Source organism: Trichoplusia ni, chromosome 1, assembly GCF_003590095.1.
Source record: "Trichoplusia ni isolate ovarian cell line Hi5 chromosome 1, tn1, whole genome shotgun sequence".
Taxonomy (NCBI): domain Eukaryota; kingdom Metazoa; phylum Arthropoda; class Insecta; order Lepidoptera; family Noctuidae; genus Trichoplusia; species Trichoplusia ni.
Genome location: NC_039478.1, coordinates 11,768,939 through 11,791,899, shown reverse-complemented (window position 1 = coordinate 11,791,899; position 22,961 = coordinate 11,768,939). Strand labels below are relative to the sequence as shown.

The window sequence follows — 22,961 nt, the reverse complement described above, 5'->3', positions numbered from 1 at the left end:
GCCGCGGTTTATTTTAAAAATAATGTTTTTGCAAAAAGACACATTATTTTAATGTAACTATAAATTTTATACACAAATCGATATTTTTTTATTGTTCACTTGCTTTAATTTAATTATTTACTCGAAACTGTTATTATCAACTCATATACCATTATAGTTGAAATATTTTGGTCAATCGTTGACTAAGTTTGCCAATTTGAAATGCAGTGTGTCACAAAGTCTCAGGTTAATAGCAGGCAGTCCAAACTGTATTATCCCAGTCCTGGGAACTGAATACTTTGAGCACCTGAGTACTATCAAGTTTCATTAAATTCTGACGTTGCCAGGAATACTGCTCTGCTGCTCAAATTGTTGCAGTCATACATTACTTACTATTAAGTTTAGATAAATTATATTGGACGGAAAATGTACATCATTTTTTAGAGTAAGACCGTTGAAAGCTAAAATTATAACATATGAAAAATATTTAAACACTGAAATGATAAAAACAAGTTTTGTTATTTTTTACCAAAAACGAAACTTAGCATTTAACATCGCGCATCACTACTAAGCAAAGACACAAAGACAAATCTCACATTTATTTATCGACATACTTAAATGAACACCGCACATCACTAAACGTGTCACCGAACAATAGGTTACCAGACAACACAATTGACGTTGATTCTCCCATCTAGCCATCCCCGTAATAATAATTTACACGGCAACATTTCAATGATAAAAGCAAAGATTTTTCGTGGCATTGTCCAGTAAAAATAGAAGTCGGTAACACACGGGCGTTGTTAGTCGTTGCCATGGCAGGCTCGCCCATTAAACCTAACGAGGCGGGCTCGAGAGGACAAAATGTCCTCCTGCCAACAATGACCGGTAGGGATGTGGAGGCCCGAATAACGAATACTATCGATTTGGGAGGTGTTGGAAACTTATGGAGAAGTGACGATTATATCGTCAACTTCTTTGTTTTGAAGCTAATTTGATGTTCATACATTCTATTTTACCTGTGAATTAGAGACTATTGGTAAAACGGGAATATTGATCATACACTATAATTGTTATCCAGTTTTCTTTAATTATTAAGCTTTGCAGCAAATTACGTATATTAAGTATATGTCAGTAGAAAATTTATTTGTACTACATAAAAATCTTTGCAAGAATCGATTACATAAATCGATATTTTTGTAAACGTCCCAAATCTATGAATGTGTAAGTGACGCATGTTCTGTAATTGTTAGTGAAAAATCATCATACTTGAAAATTTCATGGCGTCTGGACTAAAGACTTTTTGGTTAAAATCGTAATTTTCTTTGTGCTTTATTCTTCTTTCTCGTCTCTATTACTTTTACATCTTTCGGCAAGACAAAAAGCGGTTAAAGAAAACTTGAATCTTCCTTGCAAGCGTCCTTCAAATTCATTATCGTTATACGTCGACGAATAAGAATAAAATTACTTTAGTAAAGTACTTAGATATGGTACAACTATATGATAATCTATAGAAGAGGCACTCTTAGCCTGGATTGTGACATCTCAAAAACCTACTTAGCATTATCCATTTGAATATAGAACCCTATTTTGCCATTATTCTGTTACTATATCCCTCACTCTATACGTAAGGAGGTCGGATCACATACCCCCCCTCGCCCCCCTCCCCCTCCCCTCCAAGGTCATCGACCAGCTTAACATTTGATATTCCTTTACTCAATAACATCATTCAAAGAGCAACTCTTCAAGAGGAGACACTTTTTTCAGTTGATTGATTACAATTTTATGAATAAGAAGATATCATTTTATACTTTATCTTTTTGGACTGATTAATTGTGTAGATTCACCATTTTTTCGAAATTTTACGTCGAAAAAGTTGTAAAGTAGTTAAAACCTCATTCGAGAATGCTTATTTTATAAACTTTTTAAAGGATTTTTATAGGGAACTATTAAACGTTTTACGAAGGCGTAATTATAAACCCTTCTATTTGTTTTCTATGGTATATTATAATATAAATCGATATTAACTGACAAAACTGTTGAATCGTTTTTGTATTATATTTGTCTGTTGTAACCGTTGTTTGCTGTGGTGTTAAACAGACATTTGTAAAATATAGAATCTTTTTCAAAAACTCGTTCCTTTTGAAATCTTTAAAGCAGTATAAGCGAAGGTTATTTTTATGTGAATATAGAAGCTACAAAGGCAGGTGGGAGATGCCACATCGGATATCATTGCCATAAAACCTTATCTTGCTCGTTTCACGAAAACCTGTCAAGTGCGAGTTTTGTGCACACATGAGCTCTGCGTACTAGACATATCTTGTAGAAGTAAATATCTCATCGATTTTAAATTCATCGTTTTTAAAAGATTTCTCTTCGCAAGAATAGTATAAAAACTAAGGTAGTTGAAAAAAACTAATTATTTTCGCGGTTTGTTTGTCTTATTGCATTATAAGAGCCTTATTTTGGTTTTGAAATATTTGTGGTAAAGCAGGAAAGGTTTTATGTTACACAACCGTGATACCTTTTTAGTTGTCTGTGTACGTCAAAAACTATTAAAAAATACATATAGGAAGACATCTTTATCAATATTAAAATCCTTTTGTTATACCTAAAATCCTTCTACTGACATGATATCAGCCAAAAATGAAAAAAAAAATACAGAAAACGTTACACCATGTTGTACCCCAAAATATAATGTGTTCCCGAAGTTATTCGGCCCATGAAACCGCGGCCACTATGTATAGCTGTTGTAAAGACGGTTCCGTACACGGCAACACTCGTGTTCACGTAAAAACTTTAACTTTTATCATCGAATGGTCTATTGAGTTTTGCTTACTATATTGTGTTTGAGAAGTTCTCGGAAATTGCTCTTCTTTTGATCTTCTTTTGTTTTTGCAAGGTTAATATCATACGAGAGCATGTAAATTAAGTTTCACAAGTCTAAAGCAGGATTAAATGTGAGCTACTATAGACTAGAAACGGAAAAATGTCTAAGGTATTTAAAAGGATTTTCGACAAAACACAAATGAAAAATTCTTAAAAATATTTAATAAGAATGTCACATAAGAAACTAAATTTAAAGCACTCAACATGTTAACCTATCTAAGCACGACAATCTCTTAATACATTTTATAAACTCCACCAGTGTCGGAGCAACTAATGACATTGCATAACACAACACACTATTTAGCTGTAACATCCCGCTTAATAACTGCGACTTGTATGACAGTACACAGCGTTCACAACGTACACAACGTTCGTAGCGTACACCGCGTTCATGGCGTACACAGCTTCGTACATTTAATTTCCGTGCACAAACCGGGACACTCAGAAAGGAAACCGAACTATCTAAAATCTAATTTAGGAGATCTCTAGAACGCACGCTTGGGTCCGAACCAAATTAGCTTTAGCAGAGAAAAATATGCTATAAACTAGCTCAGCTCAAAGCAGAATAAGTTTTTTGTTGTGTAACATGTTTCGGCAAGTTTACTTTGAATTAACATGTCTTTGTGGTATGATAATCATATGATTTCTGGTTTACGAGTTCGTATGGCACGCCTTTTATACTTCTATACAGATTTTGAAAGGAAAATCGTTTGTATGTGTGTTCTATGAAACAAACGACAACATAATTAAAACGCTTCTTTTGTATAGAAGCCTCCCCGATCAATCCAAAGTGCTATAGTACCGAAATAAGCCCCGATAGCTAATAAGAGCGCAAAAATTCAACAAAGACGTGAACCCACTGTCTGGCATCTTCATCTTATCTAATGAAAAAAGGAACCATTACGTTTTTCTTTCAGTTATCGCCGCGTTAAACTCTAACAAGGTCTCTTCGACCTTTCATTATTTTAAAACTAATTAAAAAGTCCCGTTCGGGCCAAAGGCGGTGTGCGTGAAGACTCTTGAATATGTGGGCCAAGGACTTTGTTAATACCAGGCTTTATAAATAAAAAGGTTAGGCACCCTTCGGATTAGGACTCTTAGACCTTAATACTGATAAAATTGTTTACTCGTGGAATTGATATTTTCTCGGTAGCTTTTGTGGACTTGTGTTGGTAAGGCCCATGGACACTGTTTTGTCTTATGTTAGAGACAAGATAATCATAAATTTAACCTTATCCTTGATTTTTATGGTACGTGATTTCAATATGAGGTCATCCAAACCCTGCTCATACGGAAACTTTGTCCAATCACAGATTCCCTTTTCTGGTCACCGGAGTACTTTTGTACAGAGCCTGACTCTCCTCAAATGATAATATTATCAAATAGTTAGTTGACCTATTGAAAAGATTCAATAAATACAAATAGTAAATATTTAACCATTAGCTCCAATATCTACAAAACGCTATGAAAATTCGATTTTACATACATACACTATACAGTTCCTTCGCAGGGGTGATAGCTACATCGATTGTAAGCTAATGCCTTATGATACACGCTGCTGAAATCTGAATAGATTTAGATTGAAGTGATATGAGTGGTACCACCCTCACATTGTCAATCTACTTCTTTTCAATATTACGTACTTTTTGGGTAATTTTGAAAGTAATTTTGTATTTTTTATTAGGTATACTCCTTGTATAAGTATTAAATTCTGCCTGGCTAATTTTTGAATCTAAACACATACAAAAAAGCATTAAAGTCGATCAGTACGACGCAATGAAACACAAGATTACATTTGATACATAAACATGAAGATGAAATAGCTGAAATTATAATATTTTTTACATTATTTTAAAGTGATTTAGCTATTTTTCCAACCCTACATCATTTATGTAAGTTGTATATTAATTATGGCTACGATACGTATTAATCCCTTTATAACGCTGAATCATCATTGTGAACTGAAAACATAATTTATGACAGAACGAAACTTTAGTAATTAATAAAATTTATTTTATAATGTCTAGAATAAGTACTTTTAAACAATACCTCAATCATTTGACAAACTAAAAACTCGTGTAAGCCTTGTCGTCTACTTTCCGACTTCGCGAGAACTTTCGCAAAATCTTTTTTATTACAGGCTTTTTAAGATTGAAAAAGGTTCTTAAGGGTTTCATAAAACTACGGCAGAGCCTTTCCTGACATCTGCGAATCTTTCAACACTTGGTACAATCGTTCAGAACTAAAATTGATAACACTGTATTACCGAAGTATTTTCGCAACGAATGGTGTTTTACAAAAACAATTTTGTACAACTAAAACATAGTTGCTTCCGCACTCGCAACACGAGTATTACATTAATTTTTATACACAAAGCCGTAAAAATTTGCATACAAACTATCTACAATGAAAACGTGAAAACAAACTCTTTGTATTAAAAATTTAGAATTAAAACAGGAATAACAAATAGCCGGGAAATGATACGCGGCGAACGCGGGCGCTGAAATGTTTTACACAATACACGTTTTAATACCCACAGCTGTGCCTTTTAATTACCGTATTCGTGCACGTATTATTATATGGAATTTCTAAATTTTTAAACTTCTCTGTTGCAATTATGGGTTTAGTTATGCCTCCTTGCCGTTACCTTTCCAAAGTGTCATTTTGTAACGTGTGACTAGTGTTCATTTAACAATTCTAAAATGGCCGAAAGAAGCTGAGTGAAAGAGTAACTTTATTATTCTTTTATTTCTAATTTTTGGTAACTTGAAACTTAAATGCTTTCATCATCTACTATTACACTCTATTTTCTACTCATCGTCATACAAAATTCATAATCTTCTTCGTAGTAACAAAAAGGTGCTATAAAATTGAAACTTTCTTGGTATTAAGATATTATGTTCTGAGGGTCTACCAAAGCGTCTCAAAGTTATATTATTATGGTTGTCGAAGCGTGACAGCGCTATATATTGTCTAGAGCGGCATCTCTCTTACACACCAACAATATTAGTACTTTGAGACGTGGCAGGAGGACCTAAAATAAGTAAATTCCATTTACAAGGAAATAATTCGTTGTGAAGATGACAGGAGAAGCTCGATTTCGCAGAGCTGAACTCTGCTAGCCACATACCGAGACAATTCGAAGGAGGGTTACCCTGCAATGCAACAGTTCTGGCTAATAATCTATACTTAATATATAAAGCTGAAGAGTTTGTTTGTTTGTTTGTTTGTTTGAACGCGCTAATCTCACTAACTACTGGTCCAAATTGAAAAATTCCTTTAGTTTTGAATAGACCACTCATCGAGGAAGGCTTTAGGCTATAAACCATCACGCTGTGACTAATAGGAGCGAAGATACAATGGAAAATGTGAAAAAAAATAGGGCAGCTATAAATCATAACTGATATCTTCCACCCACGGGGACGAAGTCGCGAGCAACAGCTAGTAATAAATAAGATTTCTTTTAAAATGATGCAACGTTTACTCACGCGTACTTATCGGGATTGCACGACTAGTTTCGGACCCAACCGGAGTTACTAATACCTACTATACGCTGACGCGGCGGGGTCGGCAGTAAGCCGTTGCATCATTCTCACGATAGTTACTATCAAAAGATTTCTTATATTCTAGGAATCTTGGTTTCAGTAATTTTATACTTATTTGTCTGAAGTGATCCATCCTTGCTATTTATCATTTGATCAACGCAGCGGTCGAGTACTAGCCGACATAAAAAGTTTCTCCCCAAGTAACCTCTGATGTTATCAGAGTGACGCGACAAACTCAAGAGGGTATCGATTGGATTTTTTAAGACTTTTTGCGGTGATTCTATTACTTTCAAATAGAATGTCGGCCGAAAATATACTGATAATTGCTTTATAAAATATAGCATTTGAATGGTCTACCAAAGTGTTTTTAATGATAATTGCAAAACTATGAAGTATATACTGTTTTGTAATAGTCTCTAATATTCTGGAATACTTCTTTCACACTTAATGAAAACGAACATTTGGAATAGTGAAAGAACTAAGCTATTTAACAGTCTTTCAATTAAAAGCCTTAAATAGGCTTTTCATTACTATTTTATGCGTATTAATGTATTTTACTTGGCATCTAATTTTAAAGAAGATTTTATATATTTCACATAGTATGATCTTTAAACACACTCGTTAAGAACCATTATTACGAGTATTTATTTTCCAGTTACGAGGTACAAAGTGTTAATTCCATGATAGCAGATAAGATATTTCCTTTACATTTCAGTTTGTTTCGAAAATCGATTGGATTGCATGATTCACAAAAATATCTCAACATCATTTCTGCCTTTTATTATAATCGTTTTTTCCCGAATCTGTTTGCATAATAAACCATTATAAAACACATTTATACCATACAAACAACAGCGATCAGTAAAAACAACATTCAAAGAGGCGTGACTTTGGAAAAACAAGACTACCTCGTCTCATGAATGTTTTCTCCTAAATATCTCGAGCCGTCAAAACAAAAGGCTCCTTAAACAATAGGAATAAAGTAGGAAATCGTTTACAAATTCCAAATAGGAATCAGATGTCAAAAGACTAACTTCGAATCTCAACAAAAGAGGTTTAATGAGGCCACACCCATAATTTCAGACTTCATTTAGCCTTGAGTTTAAGCCTCTTGGCTGTTAAGGAATGCTGATGAAGTGCCTTGAATATTTAAGTGTCCCATAAATGGGCATTACCGAGTACTGTCTAGAAATGTTAATTGTTGTCCAAGTGGGCGATTTGTACAATTATAAGATTTTGGTAAGATATACATTTAGGGATCAGCAATTAAAACGACATATTTCGTCATTTGTTTTACATTGCGAATTCGCGCGGCTCTCGCGTGTATAGTGACCGATCATTAACGGCAATGTACCGCAACCTTAGCGACATGTCGTTAAACGTCTCACGGGTTAATTATCGCTTGAAATCCGATAATTTGTTCGGTATTAGACTTTAACAATAGTACTACAAATGTCAAGCACACTCCCAGATATCTGATGTCACTTAATTGGAACTCAGAAAATATGTATATTATCATGTTTCAAAATGTACGTGCTAACTACAGTCATAGAAAATAAAGACCCATATTTGACCTAATTCTATAATTTATAATAAAATAAACAAAACATAACAAAGGGAAAACGTTAAAAAAAACCAGTTCATTATTTTCGTCGGATTCCCCAGTTGTCTATTATTTTGAACCACATCATTAAATTGGCGTGGTTTTAAAAATGTGATGTCGAATGAGGTTTACCGACGTTTCCAGGAAATCCCTATTCAGCCAGGATTAAATTTATACAATTATACTTGTGTACATCGTACAATCAACTCTGAATCTGTGGGAACATTTTTGGTTGGATACTGAAACGTCAACATCAACGTCAGCTTTAGACCTCTTTTGTTAAGCCATGCTGTCTCTGTTACTTGATTGGGTAAAGATGAGATAGATATATCTTCAATTTTTGTATAATCAGTTGTGTCTCAGTGTACAGAGGTTTGTAAGCGATAGTGCTTATGTCAACGCCGTAAAGTTCCAATTCGGATTACTTAATCTCCAAGTACGTTACGCGTGTGCTTCAAAGAAGTCAAGCCAAATTGTATCGCTCCTCTAATGGATATGCAAATTTCTTTAGATCCACACAATATCGTAACATTAAACTAATAACATAAAAACGTAAGTTACCTGCTTTTAACGTAATTGAATTTAGATAAACATGAATACGATCAAAGGAAAGATAGGCCCAAAATTTGGATCCGAAATGAAATTATTTTTATATTCTTTATCGATTACTGAAATCGATTATAGAATCGAAATAGGATATGTGAATATATTAAATTCTAAGTTCCTGTGTATTTTCGTGAACATATTTTTCTTTTTTTAGGAAAGTGGTGCAATTGATTTCGAACCTAATTCCCTTACTTATAAAACCCTTTATAGTAGTGAAATAAAATCTCGATGTGTATTTCGTATGTAGCAACCCTGTAGAACGTTGACGTAATGATTTTTTTTATTTTTTTTCAGATTTTCTAGATTTTCTCCAGACTTTTACTGTATACTAATATTTTAATTGTCTTGTTTCAGGAGTCGACGACACGCACAAGTTTTTGGGAAACGATACACACACTGATTACTTCAGATTATTATTAAGGGATGGGAATTATCTCCTGGTCGGCGGCAGGTGAGTTACCATCGTAACAGCCATAAATATTGATGCCACAACTTTCCTCCCTTACGGGTATTACAAATTCAAATGATGACTCGACAAAAACTGTGGGCGTTTAAATATAAAATGTCATGTCGCTGTCCTCAAATTATACGAAATATGTCTCTTTTTTTCGGCGAAAAGTATTCAGCCACATATATTTGTAGAGGGATTCCTAAAATCCGTCATAACTTACGAGTTCCAGAAAGTTCGGATTGCCAGTAATTCAAGTGTTCTTTGAACAAATACAATATCTGACACGTGTCGTATATATAGCCTTGAAGTCTCGTAGCAACACCTATTTCATTTAAAAGACTCCAAGTTATACATTCAAATGAGATACTTAGTTATTTGTTTTTCCCAACTCCACTCCAATTCGTTGCAAAGTTGGGGTACCCTTAACCGCAGTGAGTGAAGCCGTAAGAACGTGCTGTATCTACCCGCCACCGCAGACCTAACTCAGATGCACCACTTGCTGTCCTGCTCGCTCTTGTGGGGCTGTAGATAACGCTGTCTCGTTTGCATTTATAAAGATTTTTGGCTTCTGTTTGGATGGAGGCAAGACGACTTAAAAACACCCCTCGCGCCCGCCGGCCTACAGTCGCCATTTTATTACGATTTTGTGAGGAGCGACAGTCGATAAGTTATATCTAATGTATTAGGAGATTATTGTGGTTACTCTAGTATACTCATATGCACGGTCTATACTTATCCCTTTGTTTACCTCCGACCAGTCACTGTAATGCGCTTGTGTCTATTTTGTATTTCATTAAAATACAAGCCTTGCAATATAATACTTTTTTATAATCATTATTTTATTAAATAAACACAAAGCTAAAAATAACAGACGTGTATTTTCATATAAACGAAACATAACACTTTCAGAACTAAATAAAAACATTTTTTTGTAAAATTACAAACAAAATATATTTCATGATGGCTTTACAAAACAATATCGATAATAAAGTAGCTATTTCATCGACAGAGCCCATCACTAGCAAAGCCACGAAGCACATCTGCCCGCTAGCGGCCGCAAGCCACTGTTTACATTCCACCGAATATAATTCTTTGTTTTTATGTAAATACAGCTCGCGTGCCTCCCACTCCTGTAAACCCTTTGTTTAATAAATAACAACAATGTAGGTTATACTTTTGAGCAGTTGTCATGGGCACTTCACTAGTGTTGGTATGAACGCATAAGAACGCGTCTTTAACTTAACGACGCTGAAGCGCACGACGTAAGCGCCCTCTATCTCTCTCTCTCACCGGCGTTGTAACGCGTGCATGTGAATTGTAATTCTTTTTCTTAAATTATAATAAAACCAGTTTAATTCAAACTCAAGTGCTTTATTTATATACAACAGGTTATGGGCCGTCCCTGCCTGATAAAAGTTTTTGAAATAAAGCTGTAATAAAAGTATAAATTTCGTGAGAAGTGAGGCATAACCTCAAATTCGGCGAGAAAATAATTATTTTTCAGGTTTATGTCAAAAACGTTACAAAATGGCTTTAAACACATTATCAATACAGAAATTAACTGGCAGAGCCAATTTTTCGACATGGAAATTTGCAATGGAAGCATATTTACAACATGAAGAACTTTGGGAATGCATACAGCTTGATACTTGTGATTCAAAAAAAGACATGAAAGCCAGAACAAAAATAATTTTATTGATAGATCCACAATTATACGTGCATGTTCAAGATGCGAAGACAGCAAAACAGGTATGGGACAACTTATTAAAAGCATTTGAAGATACTGGTCTACTCCGTAAAGTGGGGCTTCTCAGAGATTTGATTACGACTAATCTAGAGTCTACTACAAATATAGAAGAATATATAAACAAATTGATGTCAACAGCACATAAATTGAGAGGGATAGGATTCAATGTGGATGATGAGTGGCTCGGGACTCTAATGTTGGCCGGGTTGTCCGATGAATATAAGCCTATGATTATGGGTTTAGAAAGCTCAGGCATAAAAATTAGTGCTGATATGATTAAAACAAAGTTATTACAAGAAGTGAAATCTAAATCAGAAAGTACTACAGCTTTTTATGCAAAGTCTAAGAAGAAATTCATAAACAATACTCAACATAAAGACAGTCACTCAGAAAAACCAAAAGGCCCCCGTTGCTTTAACTGTAATAAATATGGGCATTTGGGCAAGCAATGTTGGTTTAAAAATAAAAATAAAAACAAGGAAGACAAAGATACTAAAAATGGTTTTGTCGCAGCTTTTTCAGCTACATCTGTGAATGATGGCAGTAGCTGGTATGTGGACTCCGGGGCTTCAGCTCACATGACTATGAACCGTAACTGGTTAACAAATGAAACTGTACCGCCTGTAAAAAGTATCAGGATTGCAGATAACAAAGTTCTCACCGTGCAAAGCTGTGGCACTGTAAATATCCAGGTACCAAATAATATTACTGGAGAACCTGACTGTATTCAGGTAAATAATGTATTATTTATTCCTTCTTTATCCACAAATTTACTTTCTGTGAGCAAGATCATAATGAATGGCAATAAGGTTAAATTTGACAGTTCTGGTTGCTCAATAATGAACAGAAATAATCAGATAGTAGCCACTGCAAAGTTAGTAAATGATACTTACAAATTACTTACCTATCAAAGCGGGCAGGCAATGGCAGCTACAGCTGAAAACAAATATTTATGGCACCAAAGACTAGGACATCTTAATTTTAATGATATAAATAAGATTCCAGAATGTACTCTTGGTGTGAAGTTATGTCAACAAGATGACGACTACATATGTACATCTTGTCTGGAGGCAAAACAAACCAGGCAACCATTTAAAAATGAAGGCTCCCGGGCAACAAGTTTGTTAGAGCTGATCCACTCAGACCTATGTGGACCCATGGAGAACCAGTCACTCGGAGGTGCAAGGTATTTCTTAACATTTATAGACGACTACTCCAGGAAAGTTTTTGTGTACTTTCTCAAATGTAAATCAGAAGTATTAGAAAAATTTCTTGAATTTAAAAATAAAGTAGAAAATGAGTTGGATCGTAAAATAAAAATACTTCGCAGTGATAATGGTAGAGAGTACATAAACAGTCAGTTTGACAAATGTCTGAAGAAATTTGGCATAAAACACCAAACAACTATTCCATACACACCTCAGCAAAATGGCGTAAGCGAGCGAATGAATCGTACTCTTATAGAAAGAGCTAAATGCATGTTACTTAATGCCTCTCTACAGAAGGAGTATTGGGGAGAAGCTATAGCAACTGCTGCCTACATCATCAACCGCTCACCAACTCGCGCACTGCCTGAAATTACACCTGAGGAGCGATGGACTGGATTCAAGCCTGATCTAAGTCATATGAAAGTCTTTGGTTGCCAAGCGATGGTACATATACCAAAAGAAAAGCGTCACAAATTAGATGCTAAGTCACGTAATTTGACTTTTATTGGTTATAGTGAATGCACTAAAGGATATCGCTTTATAGATAAGAAAACCAAGCAGGTAACAATCAGTAGAGATGTAGTATTTTTAGAAGAGACTGTCAATCAAAATAAAATAGTTAAAACTACCAGTTGTACTGAAACAAAAGATAAAGAGGGTATGGAATCAGTAGAAGAGAAAAATATAATAGAAAAGAAGAATTTAAACATATCCTCAAGCAAATCTAACAACTGCAGTGAAGAGAATGATTGCATAGTATATTTAGAGACCGATAAAAATCAAACACTATCTCATAATGAAGAAGTCAATAATTATGAATCAGACTCAAATAGTTCCAGTTGTTATGAGGATCCTAATGATGAGACATACACACCTACAGGTTCATTCAATGTCAATACCAGTTCTGAAATATGTCATGTGAATCTCAGACCTCGTCGAAATACACAGAGACAGAGAAGAGAAGTACATAACAACAGTTCAGATCCTAAGTCCTTTTTATGTATTAATTCAGAATCTGCAATGAGTTTATTGGATGATGATCCACAAGATCATACTGAAGCACTAAACAGTGAAAATTCTGAATTATGGAAGGAAGCCATGGAAGCTGAATATAAATCCTTAATTGAAAATAACACTTGGAGTGTCACAGATCCACCTGTTGGCAAAAAGGTAATTCCATGCAAATGGGTTTTTAAAACTAAGAGAGATGACGCTGGAAATATAACACGATACAAAGCTCGTCTCGTCATAAAAGGATTTAAACAAACAAAAGGTATAGACTACAATGAAGTTTATGCTCCGGTCATACGCTATTCATCTATCAGATACTTGATTGGTCTAGCAGCTAAGTACAAACTAAAAATTCATCAAATGGATGCTATCTCAGCATTTTTGCAAGGAGTTGTAGATGAAGAAATTTATATGTCCTTGCCACCATGTTATGAAATCCAAAATAAAGTATGTCGGCTTAACAAAGCATTGTATGGATTGAAACAAGCCAGCCGGCAATGGAATAAGAAACTTAATGCTGCTCTAATTGACATTGGATTGAAGCGCTCACCAATAGATCCTTGCGTTTATTATAGAATTTTAAATGAATATGATATATTATTCATAGCAGTATATGTCGACGATTTGCTTTATATGTTCAATAATGAAAACACAGCATCTTTTGTAAAAGAAAAATTACAAGAAAATTTCAAAATGAAGGACCTTGGCACAGCCAGACAATGTATTGGTTTTAAAATAACACAAAGCGCTAATTTTGAGGAAATATCTTTGGATCAAATATTGTACATTGAGAAGATTTTACATAGATTCAAAATGTATGATTGTAAGCCTGTACCAACTCCTTTTGAAGCCGGGACTCAATTAAAAAAGGCTGAAAATGAAACTGAAGTATTGAAAAATGTACCCTATCAAGAGGCTGTGGGATGTCTGTTGTATTTATCTCAATGTACACGGCCTGACATAGCCTTTGCTGTTAATACTGTTAGTAGATTTAATAACAATTCAACAATGCAACATTGGATTGCTGTGAAGAGAATATTTCGTTACTTGAAAGGAACCATTCATTTAAAACTTACATTCAAAAAGGACGATAAAAACATAATTGGTTATTGTGATGCAGATTGGGCCAGCGACACCATAGATCGAAGATCTTGCACTGGCTATTTGTTTATATTTCAGGGTGGCTGTATTAGTTGGAATTCTAAAAAACAAGCCACAGTAGCACTCTCCAGCACTGAAGCAGAGTATATGTCTCTGGCGTCCGCTATTCAAGAAGCAATCTGGCTGAGGCAACTTACGAAAGACATCTGGCATTCAGTTGCACCAATGACTATATACTGTGATAATAGAAGTGCTATTAGTCTTTCAGGTTCATGTGTTTACCACGCCCGCAGCAAACACATAGACGTCCGTTATAATTTTGTTAAAGAAAAGGTTGCTGCTCAGGAGATACATGTAGAATACATAAGCACCGAGTTTATGTTGGCGGATGCGCTAACAAAGGGGCTGCATCGACCGAAGCTCTCCCTTCTGACGGCTGGAATGGGTTTGCGTTCAGGAGAGGGTGTTGGTATGAACGCATAAGAACGCGTCTTTAACTTAACGACGCTGAAGCGCACGACGTAAGCGCCCTCTATCTCTCTCTCTCACCGGCGTTGTAACGCGTGCATGTGAATTGTAATTCTTTTTCTTAAATTATAATAAAACCAGTTTAATTCAAACTCAAGTGCTTTATTTATATACAACAACTAGAAACTTCGAAAAAGATCTGATCATTTAAAAGGACATTTCTACATACTTGAATCAGCTTTAGAAAACTCTTCTAGGAGTTTCAGAAATCTTAAAACTGAAAAATGTTGTAATTTACCGCCTCGTAATTTATTAAATACGTTCAGGTCACCGCCCTTCTGCTCTTGACATTCCTGTTACACGGTTTCCCCACACTTTTCTCTAATAAATACAAAGTAAACAATGTTCCAAACAATTTTGTTTTGATTTTAGGTTATAGGATAATCCCAATAACCTGAATCAAAGCAAAATTAAATTACACATCAAAGCGTAACACAGTTAAAAGGTTAAAGGATCAAATCGACCGGAGCGAGGCCGCGATTATTATAAAACAAACGCTTGGCTCCCTCAGAATAACTCCATAAAAACAGTAGATATGTAGCAAATTGGACAATATTTTCCACAACGACCGCCGACTGTCCGTATAATTTGAAATATTCATCCTTTCCAGCAAAGTTTGCATTTCTTTCGAAATCAGATTTACATGACAATGGTCATGTCGTCGCCCGATGAAATTCTCATTGCGAGACTTGGCTGTGAGGGATTTATTAAAGGGAACAAAAAGGTTTGTAATAAAACCGATGTCGACCGGAGAGTACCGGTGACGGCGGACGCCCGGCGCCGGACGGTGCCATAAGTGGAGATCACTTTTGTTTACACTACCCATTGTCTCGAATGCTCTGCCCGCCGCCACAATTAACGACGGCGTGTGCTAATAACTTTGCTGAATATTATTTTCCTCTTCTTTCATATTTTCAAAAGAAAAATATCCTAACAAAGTTGACTTTTCAAGAGCCGTTTGAAGAACAAATGAGGGCCGCAAATGAGGCGTATAGATCAAATAAAAGTCAAAGACGAAAAGTAAAAACAGACCTTGAAACTGAACAGAAAGAATAACAAAACGAGGGTTCAGTTACATTCTTTTATAAACTTTAATAACCTATTTGAGATAAACAATCAAAATATAAAAAGCTATTCTCATTTAGTTCAGCAAACAACATGCGGGACCTTATTTTTCCACCGGCAGCCGATTTAATCTTCATTGGTTTAATGAAATTCAAATACTATGTATGATAATATCGGCAAACCTTATACTCTTTGTATAACACAAATCGTTATCTTGTGGCCGCTACAAACGCGGTTTAAGAACAACTTCTTACGTAAGAAACAAAACTTAAAACACACTCACACGGTACCCAAACATGAAATAAAAATCTTCCATATTTGGTCTTTGGATATCATATGGATCTTAGTTTCGTCATAAGGATTTTCAGTTCAAAATATCATGTCGTAAGTTTCTGGAAGTGCTTTCCGTGACAATGCTCTATTTGGACTGGCGCGATGGCGCGTCGAAACCCTTTTCCTATTAGAGATGAAGTGACACCATTATAGTGCAGGTCTGCAGTCCATATTCGCTTAAGTTCCCGCTCGTTTCACACCCGTACCCTTAATTTTATAAGGTCGCTTGCCGTGCGGAAACGTTATTCGGAGCGCGTCCCATGTAATGCTATTCCGCCGTAGTGTGATCCTCTTTTGTGCGGCCTTTTAACGAAATTAACGTTGTTTCGACCCGCTCATATGTACACGATGTTATCAAAGCACCATAGCGCTTACATAAAATAAACCCGTTAGATGCGGCCGGAAGAAAGATTGGGAGTCGATTTTTATGATGACTACAGAGTAGGTCAAGGATTTGTTTTGAATTGAGTCTGATTTAGATTCATGTTTTATGAGTGAAATACTTTTTGTTGAAATACATACTAATTTGGTTCACAGTTGATGTATTTCTAGTGCAAAAAAAAAACAAATATTAAAAATGAGGTTAGGCAAAAGCACATAGGTACAAATTTATGTTTAATACAACAGTTTTTTATGCTTCAACGACGCGAATCCATTAAGCAATTTACTGTTTTTTTTTTAATTGACAAAAATTAAGGATAATTTTTGTCAAAAAACTGACATTTACCAATCGCATCAGCCCAAAAACCAAGAACAAATAAGACTACTTTCACTATCCTACAAAAAAGGTTCCATTATCATTTCAAGTTCACTTCACCATTCTACAAGTAGAGCATACTTCGTTGTATGCGTGCACGCGTGTTGTCATTATGTAAGTGAGTTCCTCTCGGCATATTATGCAAGGCCGTTAGCCGGGGCTCGCAAACACCGGCAAATGACCACTTGTAAGCTTATCACACGCACACCCACTTCTACGTTATGCCCGTTCAAATGATACTTGCTGATTTCTTTTTACGTCGCCACCTGAAGCATAAAATGTGTATTATGGTCTGTACGTAACGTGTAATAAAGTTAGATATAAAATATGGGTTTATGAATTCAAGGGGACGTTATAATTTTGAGTCTCTTAACATTTAGTGATATGATATGATGGTGATTTATCTTATCATTCAGTTTTACTGTTTTTAGTGCCCAGATCAATGTTAAGTATCCTTCAAATTTTAAACACATCAACATGTATGAACATCTCACTACTGAGTATAGTCTTCCTTTTGTTAATGTCACTTGCAAGTCTTCTGTCTCTAAATGTTAACTAACTGCCTCAAATAACCTTCATTCAACTACAAAACTAAACTTTTATATAAGCTCATAAAAACAAAAATGAAAGTCACCCCGCGAAAATACACTCCAAAATACCACTTTATTTTCTAACCCATATTCCCGAAAATACAATTTTCATTTAGTGCTGTCTAGCCAATCGCCGCGTAACTCTTTTATAAAGTATTCATGCAGTTCACTCCATAATGAACACACTGCGCAGTCAATTTTCACACAGGATTTTTACATCGCGTAATAACATTGGGGCGGTATGAAATACTGAATAAATAAATCTGGTCCTAATTAATCATATTCATACGGGCCCCAGAACGAAAATCAATTTTGAATATGAAAACATTTGGCGAACAAAACGTGGTAACTACGAGTTTTTAAGCGTATTATGTTTTTAACGAAAGTACTTACACTGAAGTGTTTGACAATAATCTCTGGTTGGGACTTCTTTATTTCTATGTGGAAATTTTTCCGACGGCTTTTGAAATACAAAACATAACTTTCAAATACTAGTCGTAAACCTTTGTATAACGTTTTATACTTTGCAGATTGCAACTTTAACACTTTTCAATGATAAAAAATCGGTCTACAAAATTACATTTGGCACATAATATATACTCTATCGATTCACGACATTCTTGAGATACACGACTATAAGAAGAGGCCTAAAAACAAAACGGCAACGAGTTCGTGGCAAAAAAGCAGTGGAGGTAATCAGCACATCAATCACGAGGTCGCTGGGCTCTGAAGTGGTCCCCAGGGACCTGAGCCAGTTGGGCCCTGGTGATATAGTTACATCACGAGGACTGTTTAAGTCAAATTAGTTTTAAAATTGTTAGATAGTATGCTAATTTAGTTCTCTCGATCAGTACATGCAGCTATTGAATTTCGTTTACTCGAAATGAAGAATACGCATTTTGAGAGTTTTCTTACTGAGTGGTGGTTGTAGCGGCAAAAATATTATGCCCCTCCAACGAAGTCGGATAAAAGTAGCCTATGTGCTAGTCCAAGGTATCAGATACCTCCATATGCACATCGTACACACATACTTCCGCATTTAAAATATTAGTGATACCCTATGCTAGTATAGAAAACTTTAACCCATTTGCTGGCATGCCGTAATTACCAGCTCACCAACATATTAGTTAACCTAATGCACGCCAGCAATACCATCGTCAACCAAGCAACTTTTTAGTCTAACAAAACATAAGTATACCATAGCCTTGAAAGGGAAGTACTCATAACAACAAACAAACGGAGTTCCACCGAGACTGCAACATTATTTACCATTATTAAATGATGTAACGGTTTACTCACGCGTATTTATCGGGGTAGCCCGACTAGTTTCGGACCCAACCGGAGTCCTTAATCATGAGCAGACGCGGCGGGATCGCGAGTCGAACGACTCCGGTTGGGTCCGAAACTAGTCGGGCTACCCCGATAAATACGCGTGAGTAAACCGTTACATCATTTAATAATGAATCAGTCTCACGATAGTTATTATAAAAACATTATTTACCTTCCAAGCATCTTTGTACACCGTTCCCTTAAGAGTGCATGAAATATAACCCGACACATGAACATGCCCAAACGTAACATTTCTAAATTAGTATCTATTGTATAAACAAAGTTAAGGGCGAGCGCGTACCCCACCGGCTTCCTTTGTACACCCCTCAATTAGAATTAGCGAAATGAGAGGGCGTATAGAAACTCCTACTTAGCACACAGAATAACATAAGTCAATACCATACCCCATTCGTGTGCCAAGTAGCATAGTACAATGACGTCACTGTACAGTCCACGTGAATAAAATCCCAGAATTAATCGCGTGAACTTCAGTCTCCATTATATGTGAATTTATGATCGCTGAACTTCAAATTAAGTAAGAAATTAATATAAGTAATAGGGGTGAGAAATCCACTTTCCCCTTCCATATTTGCAATGTATGGTACGGTACCCTTATTAAATAAATATGGCTTCGAGTGATATTAATATAGGCTTGTATTCGTATTGATATCTTGCCGCAGGGTGCGGGTGTAATAGAAGTCAGTTGTAATGTACTCTTGATTGCCCATAAGTTTTGGGACTGATGTTCATAAACGACTCCTCTAAACAAGGAGTCCATTATATTTGCAGGCAAAATTTTGTATCCAACTTTGTGGTTCATAGGGCCTCATATTTTCATCACCATCGTCAACTTATCTGAAATCGATATAGGTCAACGACAACTTCGATTTTAGTAGTAGAACACAAGCCTCTCTTAGACTTGCCTACTGTATTCCTATTTTATTACGCACGCTAACGACATTTAGGACTTCAACAGCAAAAAAATACTAAAATCATCAAAACATTCTAGCTACCGTTACACTTACACATTGCACACTCAAACATCAATAAAACGCAGAAATAATCACCTTTATGTGCGTAACTTAAAGTTCAATTTCGTGTGTTTTTCCACAAGCGTGTTATACATATCTGGCTCCCCTTCTCTAGTCGACGCACCATGCAGTGCTTCGGCCACCCCTCTGGCATTAAACTACGTCTTATCAACAGGGAGTGCTACCCAATTACGTCGAATTCGTGATCGATAACACGAACTAAATGAAATTACCGTTGAATTATGTTTATGTTTATAACAAGCGAAAAACAATGTGTTGTTACAAGCACTATGGAGATATGTATCATGAAGTAAAAAACCCAGAAAAGATTTCAAAACGATTATTTAAACCAATCCATGCATGACTGCTTTGCTAGAAGATTACTTACAGAATACCTTTTCCAGTGTTGGTCTTTAATTCCTTGTGAACCATTCATCTAGTGTATGTTTTTTTTTCGGAAAAATACTGATCTCAATGCAGTTTCTAAAATTATCCATTCAAGTAACTTTAGCCAACATTAAACGTCGTTACTAAATAACACGACAATATCGCGACCAATCCAACCAGCTTACCTTCGAAACAGTCCATCAAAAGCGTCTTCGAACACATTCCCAATAAGAAAAATCAATAAACAAACTAAACCAAAGTGTTTTATATAGTAACGTGTAAATAAAACAACCTTATTATAGGCATACGTTTGGGTGAGCGTTCTTTTGATTAAACAATACAAGAGTTAGAGGCAATTTGAGGCGGTCGGGGCGAAGTTAGCCAAGAGAACCTATTTGTTGTAGCCTAAACAAATAAAGTAGTTTGGGGGGAAAACAGATCAGTTAACTTGTTAAGTGTGGAAAGACGGCACCTAGCCGCCTTGGATTTGTTACAAATTGCCCAAGACTGTTTGCCTTGCCCTCCATTTTACTATAAGATTCGTTCGCTGGTTATTAATTTCGTTTCTCCGAAGATTCATGAGGTTAGTTTAGTTCGTAGAATATATTTATAACATTTCGGGGATCTATTCTATTATTAATATTACGAAATAATTTAGAAGTTGAGCGTAATACATTTCGAAGTGTTTTTCACATAACCTCCTACACAAAATCCAAAAACCTTCCAGTATTTGGTTAAAAACATGTACCAACTTTGTCATTTTTTTTTAAATAAGATAAATTTCAAGGTATCTCCAGTTCAAAATACTTCTAAAATGATTGATACAGTATTATCCGTCTTCGCGAAGATAATTTGAGTCTATAATCAGAATATCGAATCATCGGGAGATAGGCTTCAACGAAATTAGGGAATATCCTCGCCTCAATCAAACGTTAATCCGTTAAGTGATTGACGTATTTATCGTTAAATATTTAGCGATCTCGGCGACGGCTGCAGATAATAGATTATAGTCAGTATTAACTGGATGTACTGATATAACGGTTTGTTGTTGTCTCAGTTCAATAAATGGAACGGTTTTAGTTCAGTTCCATAGATTTTCGTCTTTCTTAAGATGTATTTCACCCGTACTAGTGGTTTTAATCGAATGTTATTCTACAACAACTTACATAAACTTTCCTGTATTTGAAGGATTTAGTTTACTTAACAAATTATTTGGAAGTATGTCGGGCCAGTAAAGAAGATAAATGGTAACTCTCCCATATTAACATAAGGTGCAAACGTATTTCATAAAACCTCGCACCATTTTGAGGTCAACATGACGAATGTGCGACAATATTTCCAAAAAATTACGTACGAAAATATCATAACCCCTTCATGTCGCCGGCGCAAAAATGTCAATTATCATTTCGTGTATTCCAGTGAAAGATGAAACCCAACCCTTCCCATTTCCACTCGCCATAAATCATTGTAGTGTCAGAGCGGGACAACAATAGAGCCGCGCGGTCGGCGTTTTGAGCGCTTTAATTAAAATGTTAAGAATTTGTATTCTGCATGCGGGCGGTTGATATCCAACTCAACCAGACCCCTCTCACTAAACCAAACTCGAGAAAAGCAAAGAAACGCCAGAGATCTGTCACCACTGGTTTGGGCTCTGTTAAAAAGAACACACCTCACACAAAGAATATGAAAGAAAAATCGTTGCCGAAAAATATGTAACGTTTTTAATTCGTTTACATAAACAAACATTTCCATGTTGTGTGTTCGTTGTTTTGTATTCATTATAGTTCGTTAGGTAAGCGACCGTTTTTATATCTAATATTTTTTTTGTTTTTAGCTATTCCAAACGAAATATAATATTCTGAGAGCAAAACGTGTTTTTGTAACTTTATTTCGTGAGTCAGATAAATGTTTGGTTTCATAAGAGAAATAAAGAATAAAGTTAAATTCATGAAAGTATAACTGTTAAACAAAATTCAACAAGTTAGAATGTAATAACTTTATAGATATTTCTAAGCCTCGCTCGCATTAGCAAAAGTATTCCCGAGCGAATAAAGCATGCAATAGCATTCACAATAAGAGCGGCGTCGAAACGTCATGGATGCGATGAAATAAACGATGGATGTTGTTGAGAAACAATTGCAATAAATCGTGAAACACGTGAAGCGCAATTTCTCGGTGGGCGATGCCGCGATGGTGGAAACTTTTGCAATATTGACGGGTTCCCCGATACTGACGCCTGCACCGGCCTGCATCTAAAGCAGCGCTGAAAACAGATTATGAAGCAAAAAACTACACAATACAAAACAAGTTGAGGAACATTCCATAAATTAGTGTTCGATATTAAATTGAGTAAAACTTTTTCCGACTACGATGGATACGGAAAATATATAAAATAAATCGGTGTTTAGCAAAAAGTTGGAATACTACAGGAAGAGTATGTTCACGACATGCTCAGTTTGCTTTCTATGAGGATTCAAGATGGCTGACTCGTAAACGTCAACCAATCCATGTGAGTGCGCATTTGACAGGCGAATGCTAATGACGAACAAGTTGCGAGACTCGATTTAACTTTAGTGCCTTGAAATGGTACGTTTGATGGAGCTCGGTTATTTTTATGTATTTTTTGTGACTCCGTACGCTGAATTTGGTGAATAATATTTTCGTGAAAACCATTAGTTGGATGTTACACGAGAATTATATTACTTTCCTAGAGCTTTGCTTAGACTGGAATTATACAAATGTGCCCTGAATTTCAGTGGGTGGGGTTACAGAAAATTTCCAAGAATTTTAGTCAGAAATGC

The 22,961-nt window shown here is 35.7% G+C and overlaps 1 protein-coding gene across 3 annotated transcripts in view; it reads left to right on the top strand.

The window, feature by feature from the left end:
* Positions 1-22,961, top strand: part of LOC113494825 (semaphorin-1A) — a 326,527-nt gene that overhangs the window by 265,882 nt on the left and 37,684 nt on the right. For all 3 annotated transcript variants that reach the window (XM_026873332.1, XM_026873322.1, XM_026873314.1), the window contains exon 2: positions 8,977-9,073. In XM_026873332.1, coding sequence (XP_026729133.1) covers positions 8,977-9,073 — 97 coding nt within the window. The remainder of the gene's footprint in view (positions 1-8,976; positions 9,074-22,961) is intronic.